The 25,651-nt window shown below is 39.9% G+C and overlaps 2 protein-coding genes and 1 non-coding gene across 3 annotated transcripts; 2 read left to right on the forward strand and 1 right to left on the reverse strand.

The window, feature by feature from the left end:
* Positions 1-1,660: 1,660 nt before the first annotated feature.
* On the reverse strand, positions 1,661-1,824 carry LOC119265290. Its single transcript, XR_005131566.1, has one exon. It is a non-coding gene; the product is annotated as a U1 spliceosomal RNA (small nuclear RNA).
* Positions 1,825-6,467: 4,643 nt separating this feature from the next.
* On the forward strand, positions 6,468-11,710 carry LOC119265271 (transmembrane protein 275-like). Its single transcript, XM_037545582.1, has 2 exons — positions 6,468-6,570; positions 9,283-11,710. Exon 2 carries the CDS (start codon positions 9,341-9,343, stop codon positions 9,911-9,913), a length of 573 nt encoding a protein of 190 aa, XP_037401479.1. The 5' UTR covers positions 6,468-6,570; positions 9,283-9,340; the 3' UTR covers positions 9,914-11,710.
* A 6,087-nt stretch (positions 11,711-17,797) lies between these two features.
* Positions 17,798-21,228, forward strand: atp5f1b (ATP synthase F1 subunit beta). Its single transcript, XM_017716596.2, has 10 exons — positions 17,798-17,903; positions 18,621-18,794; positions 18,902-19,076; positions 19,166-19,287; positions 19,380-19,564; positions 19,680-19,838; positions 19,912-20,034; positions 20,157-20,369; positions 20,622-20,823; positions 20,968-21,228. Exons 1-10 carry the CDS (start codon positions 17,798-17,800, stop codon positions 21,063-21,065), a joined length of 1,557 nt encoding a protein of 518 aa, XP_017572085.1. The 3' UTR covers positions 21,066-21,228.
* Positions 21,229-25,651: the final 4,423 nt, after the last annotated feature.

Below are 25,651 nucleotides of genomic sequence, written 5' to 3' on the forward strand. Positions count from 1 at the left end.
AGAGTAAAGGTCTGGCAAATGCCTTCATTGTAAATGTGAAAAACAGATCTTTTAAACATTTTTAATTAATAAAATGTTTGGCAAAGCAGTGTAAGGCTGTCTTTAAGAGTAGAGCAGGGGTGCACAGCACTGTTTGGTAGGTACCACCTCAAACATGCACACTAAACCTCGTAATTTAAAAATGAGTTGAATGTGTTGAGTGTGTTTAGCAGGGAAGCCACTAAACTGTACTGGACATTGGCCCTCCAGGAATGGAGCTGTGCCCCCTGGACTAGGGGACCTACAAAATGATAAACACTATATGTTAATGTGCATTTCCTACTTTTATATTATGGAAAACAACCGCTGAGCGGTTCTGTTTGACACTGTGGAGTTTAGCAGCAATGCGTAGGTTGGATAATGGCATATCCATTATTTGTTGTGGTTTTCTTCCATTAAGTGAACAGACAGGGTAAACACATCAAAAACAGTTGAGCACGACACACACGTGTGAGTGCTTGTTTTTCAACCTGTTGATTTAACCCTAGCTAACTAATCAGTCAATGCTTGGTTTAATATTAATGCTATTTACTACATTTCTTTTTGGCCAATGCTGTTCTTGTTCTTTTCTGCCATGTTATGACACTAATTTGAAGACAGCTTATTTCCTCACCCCATTATAGCTCAAACATTGTTCACTAATATGTATTGCTTTTCCCAGTTGCCATAGATACCTCATCCCCATAGCAACTAAGCAGACCTTTCTTTGGGAACCAGAACATCCAACAGTCAAGTTTTTCCTCATAATTCAGATGGCAAGGTGACACAACCACTTTGTTTCTTCCTTTGCGAGAAGTAGGCCACTATAAAGTCACACATCTGTATATTAGGGTGTAAGAGCACATGTGTTAAGCTCCAGTCTTTGTGGGCAAAAACACTGCAGACTTTGTCAGGTTGACAGTTTACTGCTAAATTATTAACTTTGGTGCCTGAGTCTAAAAATAATGGTTTGATTTCTGAAAGTCTCTTTAAGGGAGTCTTAAACAGTTTTTCAAGTACAAGTGAACTACAAAGATAAACTAACCTGATTTCTTCTAGTATTGCACATGACGTCCCTGGATTGATGTACTCTATGGTCTAGAATAAAATGAACTACACTCTAGTACCATCCAGCTTCAAAGGGATCACAGAAAGGTCGGTTCAAACACTCAAATGATCACTTGTGAAAAATGTTCTGGAGGATTAAAAGTCCTCTGTCTTGGTCTAAACATTATCTTATGCCTTAGCCAGGTTCTGCATATTATAGTACCTATAATAGAGTAACAAGCTAGAGTCCTTTGGAACCATTCCCTGAAAAATCATAGTGGAAAAACAAGCCAAGTGAGCAGGAACAAGGGCAAATTTGGAATTTTAAGATTAAGAGATACTTTTTTGGATCCCACAACTGGGGAAATTCCACCTCCACATTTAACCCATCCGTGAAGTGAAACACTACATACACACTAGGGGGCAATGAGCACACTTTCCTATCCACGGCGCCCGGGGAGCAGTTGGGGTTTAGGTGTCTTGCTCAAGGACACCTCAGTCAAGGACTGTTGCCCCTGGGGATCGAACCGGCAACCTTCCGGTCACAGGGCCAGCTCCCTAACCTCCAGCCCACGACTGCCCCCCAAATTGTCAGCAGGGGAGAGTGTGAACGCAGTCCCCCACTACCAGAAATGATGCAGTCGAGATTCCCGCATTTGGGGAATTTGCAAGGGTCAGCACCACTCAAGTGCAATGGCAGAGCCTCGCCCTGGGTGAACCACCTTCGTGATCATGGTATCGCCCCTGCCAGGTAAGTTGACACAGGTACCAGGTTTCCATAGGCCTGTTCCCCACATCATTGAGGATGTGCTTAGAAAACTCACAGTGCCTGTGGATCACCATGGAGAGGTGCAACACTGGACACCTCACTTGTGGAGAGAGAGCTATTCAGGGAAGTATGACAAGCAACCATCATGCCAGTAGTGAACATCAACTTATATCAAGAATGATCAACAAGTCAACTGATAGAAAATATGCCCTAAAATATATTTCATATCTTCATTTGCAACCGAACCTCTTAAGTAGTAAGGACAAAAAAAGAAGACACTGAAAAAGAAATCCACAATGTTTCATAGTTACCTACAGTTATCCTGAGGTTTACTGTAAAAAAAAAGCTATGCTGTTTGGGCATTAGCAGACACATCATACAAGTGGACTGGATTGAAACTTATTGATTTAAGTGGTAGAATCTAAAGGTCAAGAGTGTAACAGAGTTGATAAATAACTGTTTGGTTATTTTAGTCATATGATGCATGCAGATTAAGGACATGAACTAATTTGACGCTAAAAAGACAAGCCCCAAGTTGCTCTTGTGTTGACCCTGTGTTACCATTTAACTCCATATAAAGCTCCACTCCCATGTCTGTTATTTTATCAGCAGACTGTACACATATTCGTGCTTAAACTGGCCTGTTATCCACAAATGAAACCACTTTCTCAGACACTGAAAATAGATATAGTGTAAATGGCAGTATGAAAAGCAGGTTACTTTGAAGGGAGGTGAAATTGCAGGATACACAATTTTTCAGTGCTAATTGTTCCTCCTCTAACACCACCACATTCATTAAAACTGACCGGTGAATTAGACCTCCCAGTACAGTGACAGGGCCTTTATCTTTACTTAATGTAGCTATTGATGAATCCTTATGTGTGTGCACGTGAGAGGGTGATGTTTAACAAACAGGCAATTGTATGAAACATGAAGAGTCACTAAATCTCACAACCTACAAATATAGAAAGTCAAGCATATATAATGGTGAAGCAATGCTTTCACCACTGCCACCAAGGATAGATCAACTACACTCTTTAAAAAAAGATACTTCAATGGATCTTCAGTAAAGTTAGTGTTTCCATACGGCACCAAAAGGGCTTTGCTATTGTTACGATGTCAGCCATTTCAAAAGGGTTCTATGTAGAACCATATACAACAGATTCTCTGTCGATATGAAGAACTATTTCACCATGCAAAGAATGCTTTAAGCATGTTAACTGTTCTTTGAGTGTTCATGGTTGCACTGTCTTTACTATAGAACCCTTGAAGAATCAGCTTTTTTAACAGTGTAAGCTTAAACTTGGGTAAGTAAATAAGAAAATTTGTAATACAGACCCCTGGATGCAGAATGCTGAGGTTATCAGTACTTATTATTGTAAATTATTAAAAGCCCAAACTAGCATCCAATCATTAGCAATACAGATTAAACCAGTTATACATTTACATAATTTGGACAGCTTGTGACCATCATTATTATGTCAGCCTTCTATTCTATAAAACATCAGCTAACAAGATGCTGAGGCCCCAAATAAATCTGCTTAGGGCCCCCAAAAGGCTAGATCCAGCCCTGCAGGCAAATGCAAATGAGGACCACAGGCCAGCAAGTTCACTGAATGCGACAGGGCTGTACTAAAGGCTTACGTCATTCCCATTCCACCTAAATAGCTAACCATCTTTTGCCTAGATACTGGGGTCTTTTTAAAACTGACCATAATATCTCCTGCATAATAACAGGGTTTTGTATTTGAGAATAACCTTCTAGAATACTGATCATATATAGATACGCTAATTCAGGGATTCCTCACCTTTTTTGCAATGGTTAAAAATAGTTTGTGATTCCCTTGTTTGCCACCTCCAGCCCCTTCATAAATAGTTAATCTACTGAGCCTGCATTTCTTAGCCACACACTTAAAAAGCTCAGTATATATACATTATATTTCCAAAAGTATTCATTCACCCATCCAAATCATTGAATTCAGGTGTTCCAATCACTTCCATGGCCACAGGTTTATAAAACCAAGAACCTAGGCCTGCAGACTGCTTCTACAAACAGTGAAAGAATGGGTCGCTCTCAGGAGCTCAGTGAATTACAGCATGGTACCGTGATAGGACACCACCTGTTCAACAAGTACAGTCATGAAATTTCCTCGCTACTAAATATTCCACTGTCAACTGTCAGTGGTATTATAACTAAGTGGAAGCAGTTGGGAATGACAGCAACCATGTAAAATGACAGAGCGGGGTCAGCGGATACTGAGGCACATTGTGCGCAGAGGTTGCCAACTACTTTTGGCAATATAGTGTATTCTATATAGCACCAAAAAAGGTTCTTCTACTGTTATGGTGTCAAGCTTGTACCAACAGAAGAACCCATTTCAAAAAGGTTCTTGGAAGAACCATATACAACACATTCTCCATCAATCCGTACAACCATTTCACCACACAAAGACCACTTTAATCATGCAAATGGTTCTTTGAGTGTTCATGGTTCTATATAGAACTATTTTCTTTACTAAAGAACCCTTGAAGAACCAGCTTTTTGTGTAGCACTTTGCCACATAGAAACCTGTAGTCTTACGTTAAGCACTACCTATAAATGTGATATGGTAGGACATTTTGACATGCACAATACAATTCTTTAAATACATAATGTATTTATGTTGAAAATAATGTATTAATGTTGAAATACATAACTGACATTAGCCTGTCTTCCATGGCCTGTAGGTGGAGTCATAGACCATTGAAGTTGTGTCGTTATTCTTTAGTCAGCGCCATATAGGGAACTCCAAGTCTAAATGCAATTTCTCTGAGAAAAATGAATAGAGTTTAGAAAATGGATGGATGGATGGGCCTCTGTCACATCCTGTGATACTCAAAATGATGGAATATTTTGTCCTTTGAACATTTTTCTCTTGAATATCACTGAATCCTCTGAATTACGTGGTTGAAGAGTCGAAATATGAATACTGCTACAGGTATGCTAATGCTGCTGCACACTGAATTAATGTAATTAGACTGGCAATCACCAACAGCTAACAAGATAAGGGGGCCCAGATAATCCTGTTACAGGAACAGGGGCTACTTTTCCTGTTCGCCACCTTCTTAGCTGGAGTGTAAATGATGCAGTCACCTCTTTTAATACTCTACTGGTCATCCTTGAAGTGATACAACCACCATAGAGCAGTTCTACCAAGCATGCGCATATAATTATTACAGCAAAGTAAATATTAAACATTTTATTGTGTTCTCAACTTAATATTATAATTTATCCCTCGATAAGATGATTTATCAATCCGAATTGTTCCTTTAATGCTGGCAACATTTCGCTGTTGTCGGAAGAAAAACTTGTATTTTCAAAATGACAATTTTACAGGAGAAGGAAAAAACCTACCTGGCTTTTAATGTAAGTCAATGGAATCAAATATTTTCCAAGTAATTTTTAGATATTTCTTTAGGGCCTTTCTTTATGAAATTTACACACAATATAAAGGGCAACAGTTTCACACACTGTCAAAAACTGAAAAACTGAAAAATGGAGACACAAGATTACATTCTAGATGGAGTGGTAAAATTTGAACATGAAGCTGGTGAAGCTGACTTCAGCTTTGTAGCATTAATGCTGGTAGTATTTCGATAAGGTGATTTAAGCTATCAAAATAACCTACCCAGAGGTTATTTCGACATGCCTGACTTTCCTGTGACTTAGTGACGCCAAACTGATGCGCTGAAACATTAGCTTGCAAGTAGCAATATTAGTACAATGACTCTTTAGAGGCCTTGTAATTCAGAGAATCCACTTATATACAGATCAAAATGTATAAAGGACAAAAAATATCAAGTTCTAAACATTTTTAATTTTCACAGGACGCGACAGAGACCAAATGATTTCACTGCTGTTATATTTTTATCGGAACCGACATCTCATGTAGGTTCATGACGTCAGTGAGCGCGAACACCCAATGAGCTGCTCAGCTCGTCAATCAATCATCACGCTCTAGCGGTAAAGCCCGCCTCCTACTTCCCAAAACACATTTGCTGCATAAAAAAATTAAATATATAAGTAAGATTTCTTTATTTATTTATTTTTTTGTGTGAAATACAACCTTTTACTTTCTGAAATTAAAGGAAAGTTCTGGGCGAGTGATTAGAAACTATTTTAACTTTTCGTTTTTAGCCGTTGAGCGCCTTTTACTCCCATTCATTATGCACTCACGGGCGCCCTCTGCTGTTTGTCTGTCCTGTTTTTGATATAACGGGAGTAATAGGAAGTGGCCAGGCTCCTCATAAACCGGCTCTGGAATTATCGACCCTTGGCACCCCATTGCGACCCCAAGTTAAAAGCTCCTCGGCTAACCGATTTTAACTGAGATTATAGCGCCACAATATGTTAAAAACTCACTCTGTTGGGAAAAAGTCGTGGTGTTGGCTTCAGTCTGGTGGTAGCCAGCCTGCGCTTTTGCTCCTCACCTGTATTGCGGAAGGCCCCGCCCCCAGTGAATTACCAGCCAATCCTATTACAGGTGGCGGGAGAGTACCAGCCAATCCTAGACCAGGAAGGCGGGCTCTGTCTGAAAACGGGTGGAAGAAATAGAGTTGAACGAAGCCACAGTATGGGGTGATTCTCTGAAGCGTTCTGTACTTATACGACCACTCTGGGTGGGCTCAGTTTCCTCAGCGATTTCTTCATCGAATTTCTAAAGCTGGAAGAATAAACATTTTAGCCAATTTGTCTGGTGAGTGGAGATCTTCTGTTCTCGATGCATCTTCTTTTGTAATGGACAGTGAATGTGGCGTATGGATTGTTTTTGAGCCTAGTGGGTAGACGAGTTTTTAGACGCGAGATTGAAGTCTTTACTTTTGGGATACGTTTAGAAGATGTTATAACTTTATAATTGATGAGTTGTGTTAAGATGTCTAGGTGTATGAGGCCAATGTCAATTTGTTTCACTTTTCTGATTATGAAGCTCAGCCAATAATAAGAGACTATTTCACTGTTAAAAACCATGGACTATAATTGTTTATATTCCGTCCTTTAATATTCAGTTTGCTTCTGTATTTTTATTACATCCAACCCGTTTTAGCAGCTGGTGGTACTGATTTCCCTTTTCCTTCTTGTCTATCACTGTGTAGACAGTGAAATATCTTTCTGTCTATAGTGAAATCGCTGGCATATCCCTGGTGAATTCATCACAGCAGCCACAAATGACAGAAACGTGTCCACAGGATCTGTATCTGTCCACAGACAAACAAAGTAATAAAGTTATATGACACAGTAAATTTGTCCCCTTCCAGAGCATCTCATCACTGCGGATGGACCTGGCTGCAGTAATTGAATTGCCCCTCCCTTGAGCTACTGCTAAAATGACACAACAAACAACTGGATGGATATTAGAACAGCAGTGAATTTTGTTCCAGCTTTGCTCCGTTCGTTAATTCTGCTTCTTCTGGTTTTCTTTTTTCACTCGCTGTTAGTGGGGGGTTTTGATAAAGCTCAATATCACCATGTTTTTCCAGACAGTATCACAGAAGTTTGTCTGGACACTACAGTGCTGTGCAAATTTCAGCGAGCACCCTCATTTGTTTCATTTCCAGTGAAAACAGCCATTAAGTACAAGTTAATTATTTTCCAGGAAGCAGCTGTGAGGAGATGCACTTGCAGGAGGAAGAGGAAAGTCATGAAAATAATCATTTAGTTTGTTTGCTTAGTTTGTTTTTTAGGGAGCATATACACAGTACCACAGCTATGCGTAGTATACAGTAGCTAAACAGAGACCTTTCATTTATTTCATTTCCAGTTAAAACAGCCAATATATACATGACAAGATATATTTCTGAGGATCTTAGATATAAGATAATCCACCTGTATAAGGAAGGGGATAATATGTGGGGAAAAACAGGACTTCAAAACTGGAGTTCATAAAATTATTAAAGTATCTAGATAAAATGTGACTCCTAATAAGTCAAGTCAAGTCAAGTAAGCTTCATTGACAATACTACAATAGATAAAGGACATACATTGTACTGAAATTGTGTTATTCTCAGACCCCATGGTGTAACAATAACATTAAATAGATGGTAAACAGGAAAAGTGTGAATTTAAATAGACACTAAAGAACACTAAACGCTAATCGTAAAAAGAAACATTAATTGTAGAAAAAGATAATAATACAAAATAATATAAATAATATATTTATATGGTCAAATATATATAAATAATATATAAAATATGGTCAAATGACTATTTTGTTAACTTTCTAAAGTGAAAATAAGTGTAACACCTGTTAAAAGCTGTTGCCAAAGGTGTCACCATCACCAACTGTTCTCCTTAAAAGAGACACTTACATTTACACAATTACAACTACCCAAACACACCATAGTCGGCTTGCAATTTTTTTTCTTCGATGCATCTAAAAGTTACATATACATTAAAAGATCTAAAGTTATAAAACTGGACTCTGAACAACTTTGCAAGACCTGACAGACCATCAAAACTGTCTCCATCAGATAAACAGCACTTTCCACAGGGCTTTCCTTTTTAAGACACAGAAGGTTTCTGTCCACTGTGAGAAGGTAATTCAGTGCAATGGGTCTGAAAGGATGTATAGCTGTCAAGAAGCCTCTACTTAGAAAAGGAAACAAAATTTGCACTGAGCATCCCAGCGTCCAGACTTCAACATGATTGAATGTGTTTGATTACTTGGAGAGCATAACCAACTTCTAAGACTGAACTTTGGAGGTTTTGAAAAATGTTTCTTCGGATTTCTTTGAAAAACTAAGAGTAAGCCTCTTGAAAAGAATAAAATCTGTTATAAAGGCAAAGAGTGGACACACTAAATACTGGGGAAATAGATATTTATTTTGTTGAGGCTTTTCTGTTAAATATATCTGGGCTAAATAGAAGGGTTGGAGGTTAGGTAACCAGCCTTGGGACAGGAAGGTTGCAGGTTCGATCCCCTGAGGTGACAGTACATGACTGAGGTGCTCCTGAGCAAGGCGCCTAACCCCCATCTGCTCCCCAGGCACTGCGGAAAGGGCTGCCCACTGTTCTGGGCAATTGTGCTCACTGCCCCCAGTGTGTGTTTTCGCTAGTTTGTATGTGGTGTTTCACTGCATGAATGGGTTAGATTGCAGAGCTAAAATCTCATTGTGGGACTAATGAGGGTCTTTTAATCAAAAAAGAAAAATCTTTTCCAATAAGTTACATTTTTCAATAAACTACAAATTTAAAGCATCAGGGAACTGATTTCCAAAAAGGAACCCCATTATTTTTATTTTTCATGGATTTTAAACTGTTCAAAGCAGTCTGATCAAAAATTCAAGTTCTGCTGTTTATCAGTACTGCTAACTTAAAAAAAAACAACCATTGTTGTATGACACCAATGCCAGTATAATGATGATACATTACTTAATACTACTTGCTGTCTATCTATCTCTCTCTCTCTCAGTTTCCTTAGATATATTGAAAAGTGTAAGCTGAGAAGGTACGGAGGTCCCACTGCAAGGATGATCTGCTCTGATAAAGACTCACATCTGACCCCAGTGAAGAAATCTGGACAGAAGAGATTCCTGCGTGCACAGGGCCACCCATCCCCAGCTTTGTGCTGTGCTTGTGGACTTTGCATACTGCTGGCGGGCGTCAACATCACTCTGGTAGGGGCTTTTGGCTTTGCCAAGATGTTGCCATTAAACAACCCGCCCATCATCATTGGGCCTCTCCTCTTGCTGGTGGCGCTGTCATTTTTCGGGGCATGCTGCATGTGCAGTCGCCAGCCGACCATCCACTCATCCCGCAAGGCTGCCAGGCAAAATCATTGGGGGTTAATGAGAGTGGCTGGCGCTGCATTCGAGATGGAGGCCAGTGAGCACACGCTGCAGGACACCACCGCCATTCAGCTCAGCCCAACAAACTCTCCATGCTCCTCCCACCGCTCTAGCCCCACCCACTCACACATAATTGTGCTCCACCCATCAGAGACCAACAACTCACCAGATGAAAGTCATTTATCCTGTGAGGCATCTTCAATAGGAGATGATACCAGTCCACCTAGCCCCTCACATGATGCCATAGATACATAGCCTGCACTTGTGCACTGAGTTACTAGTTTATTAGATACACCTAGATTGTATCTACACTCATTGACCAATCTTTCATTTATTTAATTTCCACTCAAAACAGCCATGAAGTACAAGATGTTTATTTTTCAAAGTCTCAACGACTAAATACAGTATCAATTTTTTCAGTGTTCAGGATGTCCAAGTGGCTTTAAATTAAAAATGACCACTGTAAACTGGATTTTCATAGGTGGTAGATCACCCTCCACCCTGCAGCGACATTAAGATATTTGAAAACCCCAGCACACACTGTGATGTTGGTGTCTCTGCTGTGCTTAGAATGGTGTGCCACCCAAATAATATTTGTTAGAGGTGGTCCTATGGTGGTCCCTTTTCATTGATGGATGGGACAGTTGAAAGTTGATTCACTGTGTAGCAGCAACTGGGCTACTCTTAGGAACTGAAACCCATTTATAGTAGGTGTATTTACCTAATACACCTACCTAATAAACTGGCAACTCAGTGTATGGTTTTAAATCACAGATGCTGCAGTTTTCAGACTTTTATTCCACCACACTGTTACTGCAGCATACCTGAAACATCTCAAGAGAGACATATATGAATTTTAAGAACTACCACACAGAGACAGACCTTGCTTTGAAAATAATACTGAAAATTATTTGCTGTAGTTCCATTCAGCACATCAGGTCAGTCAGCCTGCAGACACTGATGGGGTGAGAAAAGCTCATCATGTGTCCTGATCTCACACCTGTGTGACCACAGAAAAAGGAGAAGAGACTTCTACCTCATCCTGCTGACTCACTGTGACAGACTATGAGCTGAAGCTTTCAATCAAAAAGTGTTCCATTCATTTAAGGACATCTTTCACATGCTTCACTCTCACTGATCATTACAGTCAGTTTGCTTTACCTTCACTGAGTGCATTTAAATTTGTGTACCTATAGTCTGTTTATGAGACAAATATATTTTGAACAGAAAGAATTCTATTTGAAACTAGAGGACTTGTCCAATAATAGTGCTAACTCTGTTTGAGAACCAGTAGACAGCAATTAGTATTACTGACCTACATAAAGGTCATTTGGGCTATTTGATTCTGGTCACTCATGACTAACAGCTGTGAATTTTCAGTGTGCAAGATACTTTAAATATAGAAGGATATACATAAAAACATATAGATATAATCCAGTTTTTTATTTTAGTTAATTTATTTAATGTATTATGACCACCCTTTCATTTATTTAATTTAAAGTCAAAACAGCCATGATTACATACACACTAGTCACTTTTCAGCGTCAGAAAAAAGTATTTAGTTAAGGGTTGACAGAGAGGATTGACATCTCTGTTAAGGATGGACAGAGAGAGCTGAGGAGTAGAGCTTGATTTTCTCCTCTCTCTTAAAGAAGAAAGCTTTAAGTACTCTGTTTATCTGACTTGTTTGGAGTCCCATTTTATATCTTTAGATCTTTTACGAGGGGTGCCTAGATTTTTGCATAAGACTAAATGTATGCTGCTTCTTTCGGGGCCTGGAACATGTAACTTGTACTTTATGTCTGTTTTAACTAGAAATTAGCCAACGAAACGGTGGTCTCTGACATTTGCACAGTACTGTATAATGCTATTAAAAATTAGGGTATTATATAAAGGATATATAAAGTGTGAAATAGATGTTTACTTTTGTTACAGTGAGTCATTAGTATTTTAGTCATTATGGACTGACTGGATGGAGTATTCACTACTGTTGACACAATGTTTTAAGATGTGTAAATCCTGTCTAATTTATCCAATACAATTGTAAATGAAGTGATACAGTTTGTGTTTAATTTGAGAGAAAGTCTCAAAAGACATTATCTGTTGTTGAGATTTGGAGGGTTGGAAACTGAAAACAGCTCTTGTTTGCTGATAATGAGGTTGTTTTCCTCAAAACACTGCTCTTCTACTTATTTATTCACTCAGCTCTGTAGAGTCTTCAGTTTGTCTGTTTTTTCTCTTTGTGAAAAATGAGACCTGTCTGCAAATGCGCTTTCTTCTGCGAAGCTAATGATGGTAAGTATTATAAGTGAATTACTGAATAAATCATTAGCAGGGAGCTGAATGAGCTCCAGTGATTGCTTGTGTTGTCCAAAGTCTCCTCACAATACCATATAAACTATGTAGCCCAATCAGCATAACGTATTGTAAAACACATGATTTACTATCCATGTTATACAAAAAGCTATAATGTTGTCTTATCATGCAGGTGCCTGTGCATCCAGGACAAGCATTCTAATGTTGAGGTAAATGTTGTTAATTGTGTAGCTGTGTTTGCACAGAAGTGCAGCTGCACCATCTGTGCACATTGCTCCATCACAATGACCACAATGCGCTGCAGAACTGGAAAGGTCTGGGAACAGGCTGAAAAAACATGATAGGGCCAGCAAGGAAAAAAAAGCTAAGGACAAACAGTCTACAGTACTGTAATTTGAGCTTCTACATCCAGAGAACGCGTTTACAAAAGTATATTGAAATTGTGGTGTAATGGAAGTGAAATGTTTTGCAACAATTTTTGGAATTTTCATAGAACTGAAGTGTGATTTCTTGTATGTGCATTTATATTGAAAATGCTCTCTAAAAGATGGAGAGGCTGGATTTCACTGAACTTAGTCAAGGAACCATTCTGGCCCATTAAACAACCATTACATGCTCAGCACTGGAAGACATTAATTTACAGGATCAAGTGAAGTCAAGACCCCTGAATTTTTATAGCACGTTTAAAACACAATTGTCGGCCAAAGTGCTGCACAATAAAATCAACTAAAAGTAACCTGACTACTTAAAATTGCACAAGAATTCAAACAAGGACAACAGTAGTCGTCTAAAAATTATTTAAATGAAAAAAACAAAAAAACAATAAAACAAAGTAGAAGAGCTACTGATGTCAAGACAGGAGAAACCAAGACAGAACAGATGACTGAATGAATACATAGTCTTTAAAAGGACTTTTAAAATTTGACTTGATGTTTAAATATCTATCGAAGAGGATTCCTTTATGAAAAGAAGACTTTTCCAATTTCTCAGGGCAGCTACAGAATAGGTCTAGTTACATCTGAACCTCATCTGAAAGCATGGAATGGCTAAGTGGCAACTGGATGGAAGATTGTAGGGCTGGAGTGGAATGTAAGATGACGAGGTCAGAGATATACACTATATGGTCAACAGTATGTGGATACCCATACATCGCGCCTATATGAGCTTGTTTGATGGCCCATTCCAAAAGCATGAGTATTAATATGGAGTTACCTCCCCTTTCTGTCTATAACTCTCCTGGGCAGGTTTTCCACAACATTTTGGAGTGTGTCTATGGGATTTTGTGCCCATTCGGTCAAAAGAGCATTTGTGAGATCAGACATATAGTTCACATAGGTGTTCAGTGGAGTTGAGGTCAGGGCTCTGTGCAGGTCACTGGAGTTCCTCCAACGCCAAATTCGTCAAACCATGTCTTTATGGAGCTCACCTTGTGCACAAGGGCAGAAATATACTGGAACAGGAAAGGCCTTTCTCCAAACTGCTGCCACAAAGTTGAAAGCATATAATTAACTGAAATATCTTTGTGTGTTGTAGCATTAACATTGTCTTTCACATGAACTTAGGGCCAAACCCTGAAAAACAGACTCAGACCATTATCCCCCCTCCACCAAACTTTACTGCAGGCACTATGCATCCCTGGTATCTGCCAAACATACTTTTGACCATATAGTGTAGCTTGGAGCCAAGCCATGCAATATTCAGCTATGTATTTTACTGGCAAACATACAGTGATGCAAGTGCAGGGGTAATGCTCTCTGTTTTCTAAGTACCAGTCAGGAGCCTTGCAGCTACATTTTCGACCAGCTGCAGAAGCTACAAACTCAACTGACAGATTCCCAAGTACAGCATGTAGCAATAATTGATACAAGAGGAAATAAAAGCATCAACTAGTGTTCCAGGTCCTTAAAAGACAAGTTTTGTATACTTAAGTTGAAAGAAGGTACCCCTCACAGCAGCATGTATTTGATATAACACCAATATTTTTTACATGGTTACAGTATGTTAGACAATAATGGCCCCAGAACATTAGCTATATCTCTGGCTAAATCAGGATTTTCAACAATATGTCAATAATGTCTGTTTTGTCTTGGTTTCATTTAAAATAGTTCTTAGCACCCAAGACTCCCGTATGTCTCTTAAACAATCAGAAATGAGGCACAAGGAGCCTTTTTCACCTAGGAGATAGAGCTGTGTGTCATCTGTGATAGGCGATTTTGTACTTCTGAAAGATGGGCCCGAAAGGAGCATGTACAAAGAGAACAAAATAGGACCCAAGATAGAACCCTGAGGTATCCCACAAGTAATAGACGCGGACAGGGAGAAAAAGTGACCAATCTTGACAGAAAAAAAGGTCTATTTACCATGTAAAAAGGTAACCACTTCAGCGCAATTCCCAAGAAGCCAACATCGCACATCAGGTGAACTAACAAGATAGTGTGATCGACAGTGTCAAAGGCTGCACTGAGGTCTAAAACAATGAAAAGAGCACATTTCACAGAACAACTAAAAGTAAGACATTAGATACCTTAATAAAAGCAGAATCAGTACTGTGTTTAAAAATGTTAGAAGGGTGAAAAAGACAGCCTTCTCCAAAACTTTTGACAAGAATGGTAACTTAGAAATTTGTCTAAAGTTGTTGAGGACTGATGGATTTATCCCTGGCTTTTAAAAAGAAGCTGAATAACTGCATGTTTAAAACAAGAATAATGAGACTGCTATTTATTATGGACAAAATACTCAGACCAACACAAGGCAGCATATCTTTGAGAAAAAGTGTGGGAAGTGGTAGGCCTGTGCCTTATATTGTCAATTTTGCAGATGAAAAATCTCAAAATCTTCACATACTGTAATTCAGCAGTTGCCTCAGGGGTCGATGTAATAGCAGAATGCAGTATTGTATTAATTGTATTAATTGTATTAAAAAGTACTTTAGGACTGTGGGAATATTTGAAGGAGTATCTCGGTGAAGTATGTTGCTCCAGCAGCTTTAACTACACACTGAAAGTTAGACATTCTTTGAAAATTTGGGGACTTTAAGCTTATCTTCTTTCCATTTCCGTTCTGCCTTCCTTCATTCCTGTCTAAGTGTACTAGAATTGTTAGTATTCAAGGCTGAGATTTTATTTTGAATTTCCTGAATTTAAGTGGAGCAATTAAATCTATCATGGCAGCACATCAGTGTTAGTGCAGGGAGCATACAAGTATACATACGAGCAGAAAATGAGTCGATGAGCATTCACAAGGAGTGCACACCATAGGCCTAGAAAATGGTGTAAATTAGTCGATTACTTTCACTGTAATTTCATGTACCATCTTAGCCATTATTATGTTTTGCACTGTATATGCACAGAATATCTAAAATGTGAAAAATTATTTTGTAAATCTGTCCGTACACACATACACAAATGTGTAAACACTTTTTATCTACACTTTTGACTTATTTTGGCTTTAATTTGCACAAACATAACAAAAGCTGGTAATACCAATAAACAGTGGCATTTTTGTCAGCACATCAATGTTCCACCATTTTAACAACTCCCTAAAAATGTAAAGCGACACTTTAAGATCTTTAAAACAACACAACTTGAATCACAAGAAAAAAATAATATGCTGATGTGTTTTTAACTCATATAAAAGCGGTGCATCTCAACATTAACCTTACAGTAATTTGCTGTATTTTTACAGAAAATGTCTTTAGATGACTAGATTTCTCTTAATAAAGTAATAAATACAGTATTTCTCTGTGAAAAAGTGCAACATTTGAAATCCTGGCGATAATTAACAAGGCATCTAAGAATTGCAGATAGACTTACATAAGATATGAAATCTGTTTTTCAGCATAAGATCAAGCTTTTTCTTCAATGTAACCAAACATGCCAATAATTCTAAAGTGCATTGTAGTCTTTTTTATCATTAATTTAACATTTTATTGTTATTATATAAAACAACAATAACTTATTTTACATTACAAGTAAGTTCAACAAAATCTAGCAGTGTTCTATTAAAACAGAATACTCTCCAGACAGGTGATCTAAAAATGATCAATTTTATGTCATAAATAAGTGTTTATACATTTAGCATTTTAGTGTAATGAATGATAAAGAACCTCTATTGTTGAAAGAGATAAATGTAGTGGAGGACTATGAGCACACTGAGTAATGTAAGTTTTAAATGTATAAAAACTACAGTGTTGACACTGGTTAACACATTTGCTGCATTTAGTCAACGTTTCTTTAAAAAGTACAAATATAGACACTTTCTTTCTCAGATAATTCAATAATTTATGTTCTGATTTTAGGCCTATCGTCATTTGACCAGTGTCCTTGAGAACTGGATGGGTGAATTAAAAGATGGATGAATGGATGGATGGAAGAAAGGAGGGCCAAATACAATTCATCTAGTTGTGCACCATCCCTGGAAAAGTAGCCTGTAGTCTGATTTTCCAGCATATGTGGGAACCCTGAATAACTGTTAGCGTTCATAACCTTTTGTATTCAGTATACCTTGTTGAAAAAAGACCATTACAACCATTAGGGCTGAAAGCTGATGGTTTTGCTTGCTAATGAGAAATAACCAGGAACCAACAAATTCTTTTAATGGTTTTTATGATTTTTGCAGCAGGTAGTCTCTTGGTGAAGTTAAAATATTTTCTCATTTTGCTTATTAAGATTAGAAGGGAGTATTTGTCCTTTTAAACTCCAATTCAGGACACCTCTTGAGTTTTTTAAAAAGGGCAAAGCTGGAGGACTGGGTGTGTCTACTCCACTTTCAGCCTTGTTTTAGTTATATTACAGACCTGAACCCAAGTCAGTCCTGTTGACACAGTAAAGGAATACGGTGTGCTAACCTTATTAGTGGGGCTAAACTGTATTTTTTTAACCTCGTTTATGTTTTTCTGGGACTTTTACATACACATAAGGTAAAACAGCTCCATCTAGAGATCAAAATGCTTCAGTTCGACTGTTGATAACATTGGTGAAAACCACAGCCACAGCACCTCACCTTTATAGACGCAACAAATCAACCATGGAGCGCCGTTTATTTGTAGTTTGTCCCTGCTCAGAAAGATTATTTTCATTTCTTTAACTTTATGCTGAGAATTTCCCCCTTTGATTCAGTGTTGATAGCTCGAACTGAGAGCAAATTTATCCCACAACCTGTCACAGTATTGTGAGCATTTTGAGATAAATGACTTAAACTGAAGCTAGTATGTCCGGATATGTCACTGACTGATCTCTGCCAGAGTTGTCCTTCAGAACACCGACGTCCGACTCTTGAACGAATCATTCTTGTGAATCGGTTCTTTTCTATAAATAACGAATTCAACATAACCGATTTTTAAACATCTGAATAATGTTTACTTCTGTTATACTTATTTCTAATAAAAGGCGAATAATAATGCTTGGCAATGTATCTATATATAATGAATAGATAAACACCACACAGAATTAAGAGCTCTGGATTCTCTGATACTAACTTCATATATCATGTAGCTGACTGGCTTCTGGTTTCTGTTGAGTATTCGTTCTTTGTCATTTCAGAATCTCACTCCATTCGCGAGTAAAAATAACGGATATCTCACTCGCCGAAATACGTCAGTATATATGAAGGAAAAAAGTTACCAAGAACCAAAATGAATGGATGAATCGGACGTTCAATTCATTCAAACAAACGATTCAAAAGAATCGGTTGAACTGAATCATCGCTGCGCATGCGTGTTGGAGACGCCGTCGTGTTTGGCCGCATGCGCAGTGCAGGGCCGAAGCGGCCTCTATATAAAACGCAGAGCGCCGCTGTCCCGTTCCACCTTCAGCCATTTTAACCATGTTAGGAGCTGTGGGACGCTGCTGCACCGGGGCTCTGCACGCCCTGAAGCCCGGGGTTACCCCCCTGAAGGCCTTCACCGGAGCTCCGGCAGCGCTCTTTTCTCGTGAGCTATGCGCTTGTTTATCGTTTTTGTCGAAAAATGGCGTTTTTATATGTGCTTGTTGGAATCAATGGCGTGACCGGCCAAATGGCAGCATGCTGGTTGCGACCGAATGCAGGCCTCAAACTTTAAACAGCGAAGATTTTATTAATACGTTTTTATTTTAACCAGGACTTACATGTAAACTTGACAAGAAAACCAGTTGCTTTGAAAGCGAAGGCAATGTAGTAGTAGCAGCGAGTGGTAGTTGTCAGTTAAAACCGGAATGACCTTTATGTGTCATGGGGAGACGGCTAGGGCGCTATCTAGCTTAGCTAGCTAACTACAGCGCTACTGCTGCTTCTTAAACACGGCTGCGGTGGCAGGACTAGGTTTGATGCTTGTCTTATTTCAGAATACATAGCCATTTTCCGACTTTCAGGAAAATTGTCATTTTGTAGGCTCCATAGACCACTTGGCTATCTGGTCAGCCGTAGGAGTGCCGGGAAAACCGGAACCGAACGCTTCTGCAGAACGTTATGAAGCTAACGTGGCTAATTTTTTGACCTGAGGTCGCCGAAAAGCCGTTTTCATGAACTTTTTGAGTGACATTTGCGCTTCTCTGATGTATTTCAAAGCATTTGTTGTCTGTTTATGTTGTTACTGAAATATTTGAATCAAGTGGGGCAAGGTGGATGACGGTGAGGGTTATTGACAGTCCGGGTCTCCTCCATGTTGCAGGCAGGGATTATGCCGCTCCCGCCGCAGCAGCTGCCACCGCGAGCGGAAAGATCGTTGCGGTCATCGGTGCCGTAGTCGACGTCCAGTTCGACGAGGGTCTGCCCCCAATTCTGAATGCCTTGGAAGTGGCCGGTCGCGACAGCAGGCTAGTCCTGGAGGTGGCTCAGCACCTTGGTAAGTTACATACGCTTACTTTTGCTCAGTAAATCAGTATTATAAACAAGGCTCGATGACATCCTTGTGTAACTGGAACTGATTATGCCTACTCTTTTGTTCTTCAGGGGAGAACACCGTCCGCACCATTGCTATGGATGGTACGGAGGGTCTGGTGCGTGGCCAGAAAGTTTTGGACACTGGCGCCCCTATCAGAATCCCTGTGGGACCTGAGACGCTGGGCAGAATCATGAATGTCATTGGTGAGCCCATTGATGAGAGAGGACCAATTACAACAAAAGCGTAAGTGCAGATGTTGGTGCCCTAGCTTTTTGTGATTGCTGCCTGAAATTGATGTGGCTGCACAGTAATGCCTGGCCTTTTGTCTTTAGGACTGCTCCCATCCATGCTGAGGCCCCTGAGTTCACGGATATGAGCGTGGAACAGGAGATTCTGGTCACAGGAATCAAGGTGGTCGACCTCCTGGCCCCCTATGCCAAGGGTGGAAAAATTGGTACTGACATTCAATTCCCACTGTATTTAACCAGGATTTTCAGACAGAAGTGTAGTTTGCTTTACAAGGTGTGTTTAATCATTTTTGTGCAGGTCTGTTTGGTGGTGCTGGTGTAGGAAAGACTGTGTTGATCATGGAGCTGATCAACAATGTGGCTAAAGCCCATGGTGGTTACTCAGTGTTTGCTGGTGTAGGGGAAAGGACCCGTGAGGGAAATGATCTGTACCATGAGATGATTGAGTCTGGTGTCATCAACCTGAAGGACACCACATCCAAGGTAATTTGGGATGGCTTTTTTGGGGGTGTGGCAGCTCTGCTACAAAATCAAAAATGAGTACAAGTAGAAATTTTTAGTGTTTAGTGCACTAATGAGGCATTCTCTGCTTTTATAGGTCGCCCTGGTGTACGGACAGATGAATGAGCCCCCAGGTGCCCGTGCCCGTGTGGCTCTGACTGGACTTACCGTTGCTGAATATTTCCGTGACCAGGAGGGGCAGGATGTGCTGCTCTTCATCGACAACATCTTCCGCTTCACCCAGGCTGGATCAGAGGTAATCACTTCCCAAGACTCCTTTTTTACTATCTACTTGTTTAGTAGCTAAATTTGCAGTGTAATTCTTTCAGGTATCTGCCTTGCTGGGTCGTATCCCCTCTGCTGTGGGTTATCAGCCAACCCTGGCCACTGACATGGGTACCATGCAGGAGAGAATCACCACCACTAAGAAAGGCTCCATCACATCTGTACAGGTTTGTGTGTGGTGTGTGGTTTTTTTTTTTTTGTTTTTTTTTTCCCCTTCACCTTTCTTGGCAAACAATCTACTGATCAGTTTTTCATATGAAGATTTGGTTTGACTTGACTTCTGTTTTAGGCCATCTATGTGCCTGCTGATGACTTGACTGATCCTGCCCCTGCCACCACCTTTGCCCACTTGGATGCCACCACTGTGTTGTCCCGTGCCATTGCTGAACTGGGTATCTACCCTGCTGTAGATCCCCTGGATTCCACCTCTCGTATCATGGACCCCAATATTGTGGGAACTGAGCATTATGAAGTGGCCCGTGGTGTCCAGAAGATCCTTCAGGTGTGAAGAATTGTCAGGTCACTTGTTGCCAGAATGCAACTTTGACTTAAACCGTCAGTGTTCTAAGCCTCAGACATTTTAGTGTACAGTACTGATTTCAGAGCCACTTATTTTAAATTCGTTACCTGTGGATATGTAGGACCCTAATGATTCCTGAGAGCCTGTTGGATGGGGTGCAAGTAATTATAAAGCTGCTGTTACTGGGTGTGACCACCTGCCTTCTATATTAGTGATCCCTGGTTTTCTTCACAGGACTACAAGTCTCTACAGGATATCATTGCTATCCTGGGTATGGATGAGTTATCTGAGGAGGATAGGCTGACTGTAGCTCGTGCCCGTAAAATCCAGAGGTTCCTGTCTCAGCCTTTCCAGGTTGCTGAGGTCTTCACTGGGCACTTGGGCAAGCTGGTGCCCCTTAAGGATACTATCAAAGGCTTCAAGAGCATTCTAGGAGGTTTGACAGTCACTTTATAACTATGCTTTTGTATTTTCAAGTCTTAGTTTAGTCTATATGTAGGCAACTAATAGAGGTCTTGGATTAAAAGGCCTTGTTTGACCTTGTTGTTCAATGCATTGCGATTTGTGTTCATTTAAACAGGTGAATATGATGCACTGCCCGAGCAGGCATTCTACATGGTGGGTCCCATTGAGGAGGTCGTCCAGAAGGCAGAGAAACTGGCAGAGGAGCACTCATAAATTTGTCATACAAATATCTGGGCAGGGTTGGACAAGGATGGAATGGGAGGAGCACTTGGTTTGTAAAGTCACATTCAGAAACAATTGTACCTGTATTGTCAGTCATTCTGAAGTTGTATTTAATGTTTCCAGTTAAGATGGAAATAAATGTCATTACCATGAACTGTCTTATTTTTTTTTTGCATCAGGTTGTTTTGAGAAACTCGTTGAATTGATGGATATTTACTCTTGTCTGGGGGACTTTTCTGAAATTGATGGGTTTCCTTAAAGTAAATGTCTTATTCAAAACTACCTGACCAGGCGGATGTTACAGGGGTTTATTTCTAAAGAAAACATCAGTGCTGTATAGACAGTGATGAGTTACTTTTTAAATGTGGCTTTTATGTGATTGGTTTGCATATTGATGTCCATGAGTAGTGACGACGTTAGTCTGTGTACGATGAGGAATGCAGTGGTCTAAAGGGAAATAAGTTTTCACTAATTCAGTGGCTGAGTAATTTGGACTAGTTTTGGTGTGGAAACGGTTCATTTGCAGAGAAACTTGGCCTGACTGCTTTACGGTGGCAGTGATTAGAACCAGGTCTTCCAAAGCCTACAGTATAAATACAGCCATTTTATTTACCAGAGTACTTTTGAGTTTCAGGGGTGAGGCCCTCTCGCCTAAATTCAAAAAGTGGACTGTTTGTTCACATGCAACATTGGCTTGTTCAATTAAAAAAAAAAATTGCTGTCGTTACCAATCGCTTCCACTTTATTACGCTGACACTTGACTGGAATATTTTTCATGACTAGGCATGTTGCACAGTTGGCTTCCTATCACGGTACCCCGCTGGAATTCACTGAGCTCCTGAGAGCGACCCATTCTTTCAGGAATGTCTGTAGAAGCAGTCTGCAGGCCTAGGGGCTTTTACACCTGTGGCCATGGACGTGATTTGGAACACCCGAATTCAATGATTTGGGTGGGTGAATGAATAAATGAATGCTTTCGGCAGTAGTGTTATGTGCGCGCGGGGGGTAAGAAACTGACCAGGGGTTAAGAGCCACAGGATGTCTACCACTAATTGTGTTTTAGGAAGTGGTCTGCAGTTTCTAAATGTACACCAGTAAGGCGTCTGAGAGTCTACATTGTGACCTGTACTGGTCACTTACATATGCAGCCTGTATAGAAAAGGCCCTTGTTTTGGCCTTTGAAGCATCAATTATTTTTCTTTTCCTTACTAGTCTGCGTTCCCCGGGCACTGACGCGCTTTATTCAGCTTCGACAGGGCCAATGAAGTGGTGACCACTATGATTGGACTTTATTGTCTCTCTCCTACCTGCTTGTGTGCCACTTCTCCCGGTTCCCATCTGTACAACCCAATCCTGCCATGTCTCCTCTCATCTGTACATGTTCCCCCACAATCACTTTAGCAGGTCTTGAGTCAATATTGTTCAGCACCACGTTCTCCATTCCCCGGATTGCTTCATCCCACCTTGCTGTTTTCCCGTCGACCTCACACGCAGCATTCAGCACAATAGGGCCTGCAGCCGTAGGACCGAATATGGAGCTAATTTTCTCCCAAACGTACAAATAAAGAATAAAATTCAATATATTAAGAACCATTGCGTAAATGAAATGAGTGTAATGAAAAGTACGGGAACTATTTTGTCTTGGAACCTCCATGTGTTCCTCCACGCTGAATGCATAATGATTCGACGCGTTTACACCTAAGCTATCACACAACTGCAGTAAGCGTCTCGGACGGCTGGGAACGTTTTCATATCTGTTTCATGTAATACTTTCTGGAAAGGAGCTTTTAATCATGTTAAACTCTTCGGACGTCTGGTTCCGATCACCACTGATGGATATGTTCTCCCTAGAACAGCAGCGCTGCGCAGCCATTTAACTGCAGAAATTTAGAAAAATTGGTGGGGTTCCACTTCAAGGCGCCAGTGTTCCTACGAAGTTGTGAGGTAAGGATTTGGTCTCAAACACATTTTTAAAAAGCCTTTCACGGCGGAGGGGTACGTGCAGGGCATTGTGAGGCAAATAGTCCAGCAACCTTTTATGCTTTTACCAGAGTTACCATCATGTTACCATCAACAATGAAAAATATTAGATGCCACGTGCGAGTTCGCTCATGTTTATGAATAGTAAAATATATTTTTCGTTGTGTATATTATGACCCCTGGTTCCTGTCACAACTTGCCAGAAAGAGTTTCCCCCTTTGTAAAGAAATCTAATTTGGCAAGTTTCTCCACAGTGAATCATTTCACGTCACACGACGCTGAATGACTGTTTACATCTCCGTGAATGAGTTATAGTGGCAAAACTTCAGCGCCCTGTTCAAACGTACGGCGCTTCACTGAGCTGTAGAAAACTCTAGACTAAGTGAGGCGTAAGTACATTTCAGAAATGGTAGGTGCAATGAACCTGCAACTTATTGAAGCACTATAGTGTTTTTCAAGGATGTTTCACTTTCCATGTTTGGAGTTTGTGTGTGCAAGAAGTAGAAAGCGTTTTGTCCACAGGGCGGCGCTCTTACACAAGATAATTGAACTCCATTAAGGGAATTTCAGAACTGCTTCGTTTTAGGGAATCTCACAGTCCGAATAGTTCACAGTGGTGGTGATAGGAACCAGATGTCCAAAGAGTGTAATATCTCCTAAAACTATATTTAGGGTACTGTAAGGCAGAATAATTCCCATAGAAAACTTATTTTTCTGGTTTTACCAGCATTTCACCATGAGCAACATTACAAATAAAAACTCAGAAGACAAGTAGGTTCACTTGTGGTTTTGGATAGTTAAACCATTGCTATATTTGTATTGTAGATTAAATGACCCCTGATTTCTATCACCACCACTGTATAGAAGTCTGCATCAGTAAGTTCATGTGCCGACCATCACTACAGTGAACCATTTCATATTAAAACACTCTGAATTACCCTTGTTTACATCTTGACTGAATTATACAGAAATTTTGTAAAATTGGTGGAATTCTCCTTTAATGGCTCAGAGTCCTGTGGTAGCTTCAAGGTTGACGCTAGGGACACTGTTGGGCACGGTGCATTCCAGTTCATTTATAGCAATATAAGAGGTAGGCAGGAGGTTGTAAAATAAAGCCTGACTCTGGACAAACCTATGAAAGTACATGCTTGTCAAATTACTAGGTGACTCAAGTTACCTTTGTTTCCATAGTTGACCCTGGGTTGTTTGATTTGGCCTGCCAGAAAGTCACCCAATGAGAGACCAAACATTTTCATGGTACTTATGCTTTATACTTATGCTTAGCTGGAAACATCCTTATTTTGCTTTGTCTTTTTGGCCCTTGGCCTACCAATAACCCTGTCCTCCAAGACAAAACGGTTGGGCACCTCTAAATTTAGAGCAATTGTTGTGGAACTGGCTAGTCTTTACATGGAGGTTGCTGATTATACTTGCAAAACGTCTTTCTAAAGCAGCTCAAGTCTTTCTCCCATACAGCGTCTTGTTAAAAATACAGTGAAAATTGAATAGTAAACTTCTACTGTGGTAGTGCACTTCTAGCTCCTTAACGCAAGCCAAAACACAAGCTTAGCTGCTTGTGCAACAAAGACTCTTTGCCCTTATTACGTGTTCATATCAGCAGGTAAAGGTCCTTTATCTCACTAAAATGTCAAGACATGCTCTAACAGGTGAACTTGGCCCCCTGTTCACATTCAAAAGGCTTAATGCATACCGTGGTAAGATTATGTATAGAAAGATCACATAACAGCATGTACGGCTTCTTTGGTTTAAAGACAGAGTGTGTCATTTTGACATTTTGTGGATGTTTTATTGCAACTGTGCACATTTTTTTCTTTTTTATTACTGTGTAAACTCATGTATTATAGGTTTCAAGTGACAAAGTATAGATATTTAGTAGTACCCAAAGCACTCAAACAGCCTATCTACACTCACCGGCCACTTTATTAGGCACTTTATTGTTCAATTGCTTGTTAACACAAATAACTAATCAGCCAATCACATAGCTCAGTGCATTTAGGCATGTATAGGTGGTCAAGACAACTTGCTGAAGTGCAGACCGAGTATCAGAATGGGGGACAAAGGTGATTTAAGGGACTTTGAACGTGGCATGGTTGTTGGTGCCAGACGGGCTGGTCTGAGTATTTCAGAAACTGCTGATCTCCTGGGATTTTCAAACGCAACCATCTCTAGTGTTTACAGAGAATGGTCTGAAAAAGAGAAAATGTCCAGTGAGCGGCAGTTGTGTGGACGAAAATGCCTTGTTGATGTGAGAGGTCAGAGGGGAATGGGCAGACTGGTTTGAGATGATAGAAAGACAACAGTAACTCAAATAACCAACCAAAATCTCTGAGGAATGTTTCCAACACCTTGTTGAAAGTATGCCGCGATGAAGTAAGGCAGTTCTGAAAGCAAAAGGGGGTCCACCCTTTTACTATCAAGGTGTACCTAATAAATTGGCCAGTGAGTGTATAGTCCTCTGCATATGAAATATGATCTTTTCTGTATTTTTATGATGTGTGTGTGTATATATATATATATATATATATATATATATATATATATATATATATATATATATATATATATATATATATATA

Source organism: Pygocentrus nattereri, chromosome 15, assembly GCF_015220715.1.
Source record: "Pygocentrus nattereri isolate fPygNat1 chromosome 15, fPygNat1.pri, whole genome shotgun sequence".
NCBI lineage: Eukaryota > Metazoa > Chordata > Actinopteri > Characiformes > Serrasalmidae > Pygocentrus > Pygocentrus nattereri.

Bases quoted from the DNA above. Each gene is read 5' to 3' on its own strand.
- atp5f1b (XM_017716596.2), top strand. From the start codon at position 17,798: ATGTTAGGAGCTGTGGGACGCTGCTGCACCGGGGCTCTGCACGCCCTG. The intron at 18,795-18,901 runs GTAAGTTACATA...TTTGTTCTTCAG, and splicing joins GGAGGTGGCTCAGCACCTTG to GGGAGAACACCGTCCGCACC. The intron at 19,288-19,379 runs GTACTGACATTC...ATTTTTGTGCAG, and splicing joins TGCCAAGGGTGGAAAAATTG to GTCTGTTTGGTGGTGCTGGT.
- LOC119265271 (XM_037545582.1), top strand. From the start codon at position 9,341: ATGATCTGCTCTGATAAAGACTCACATCTGACCCCAGTGAAGAAATCT.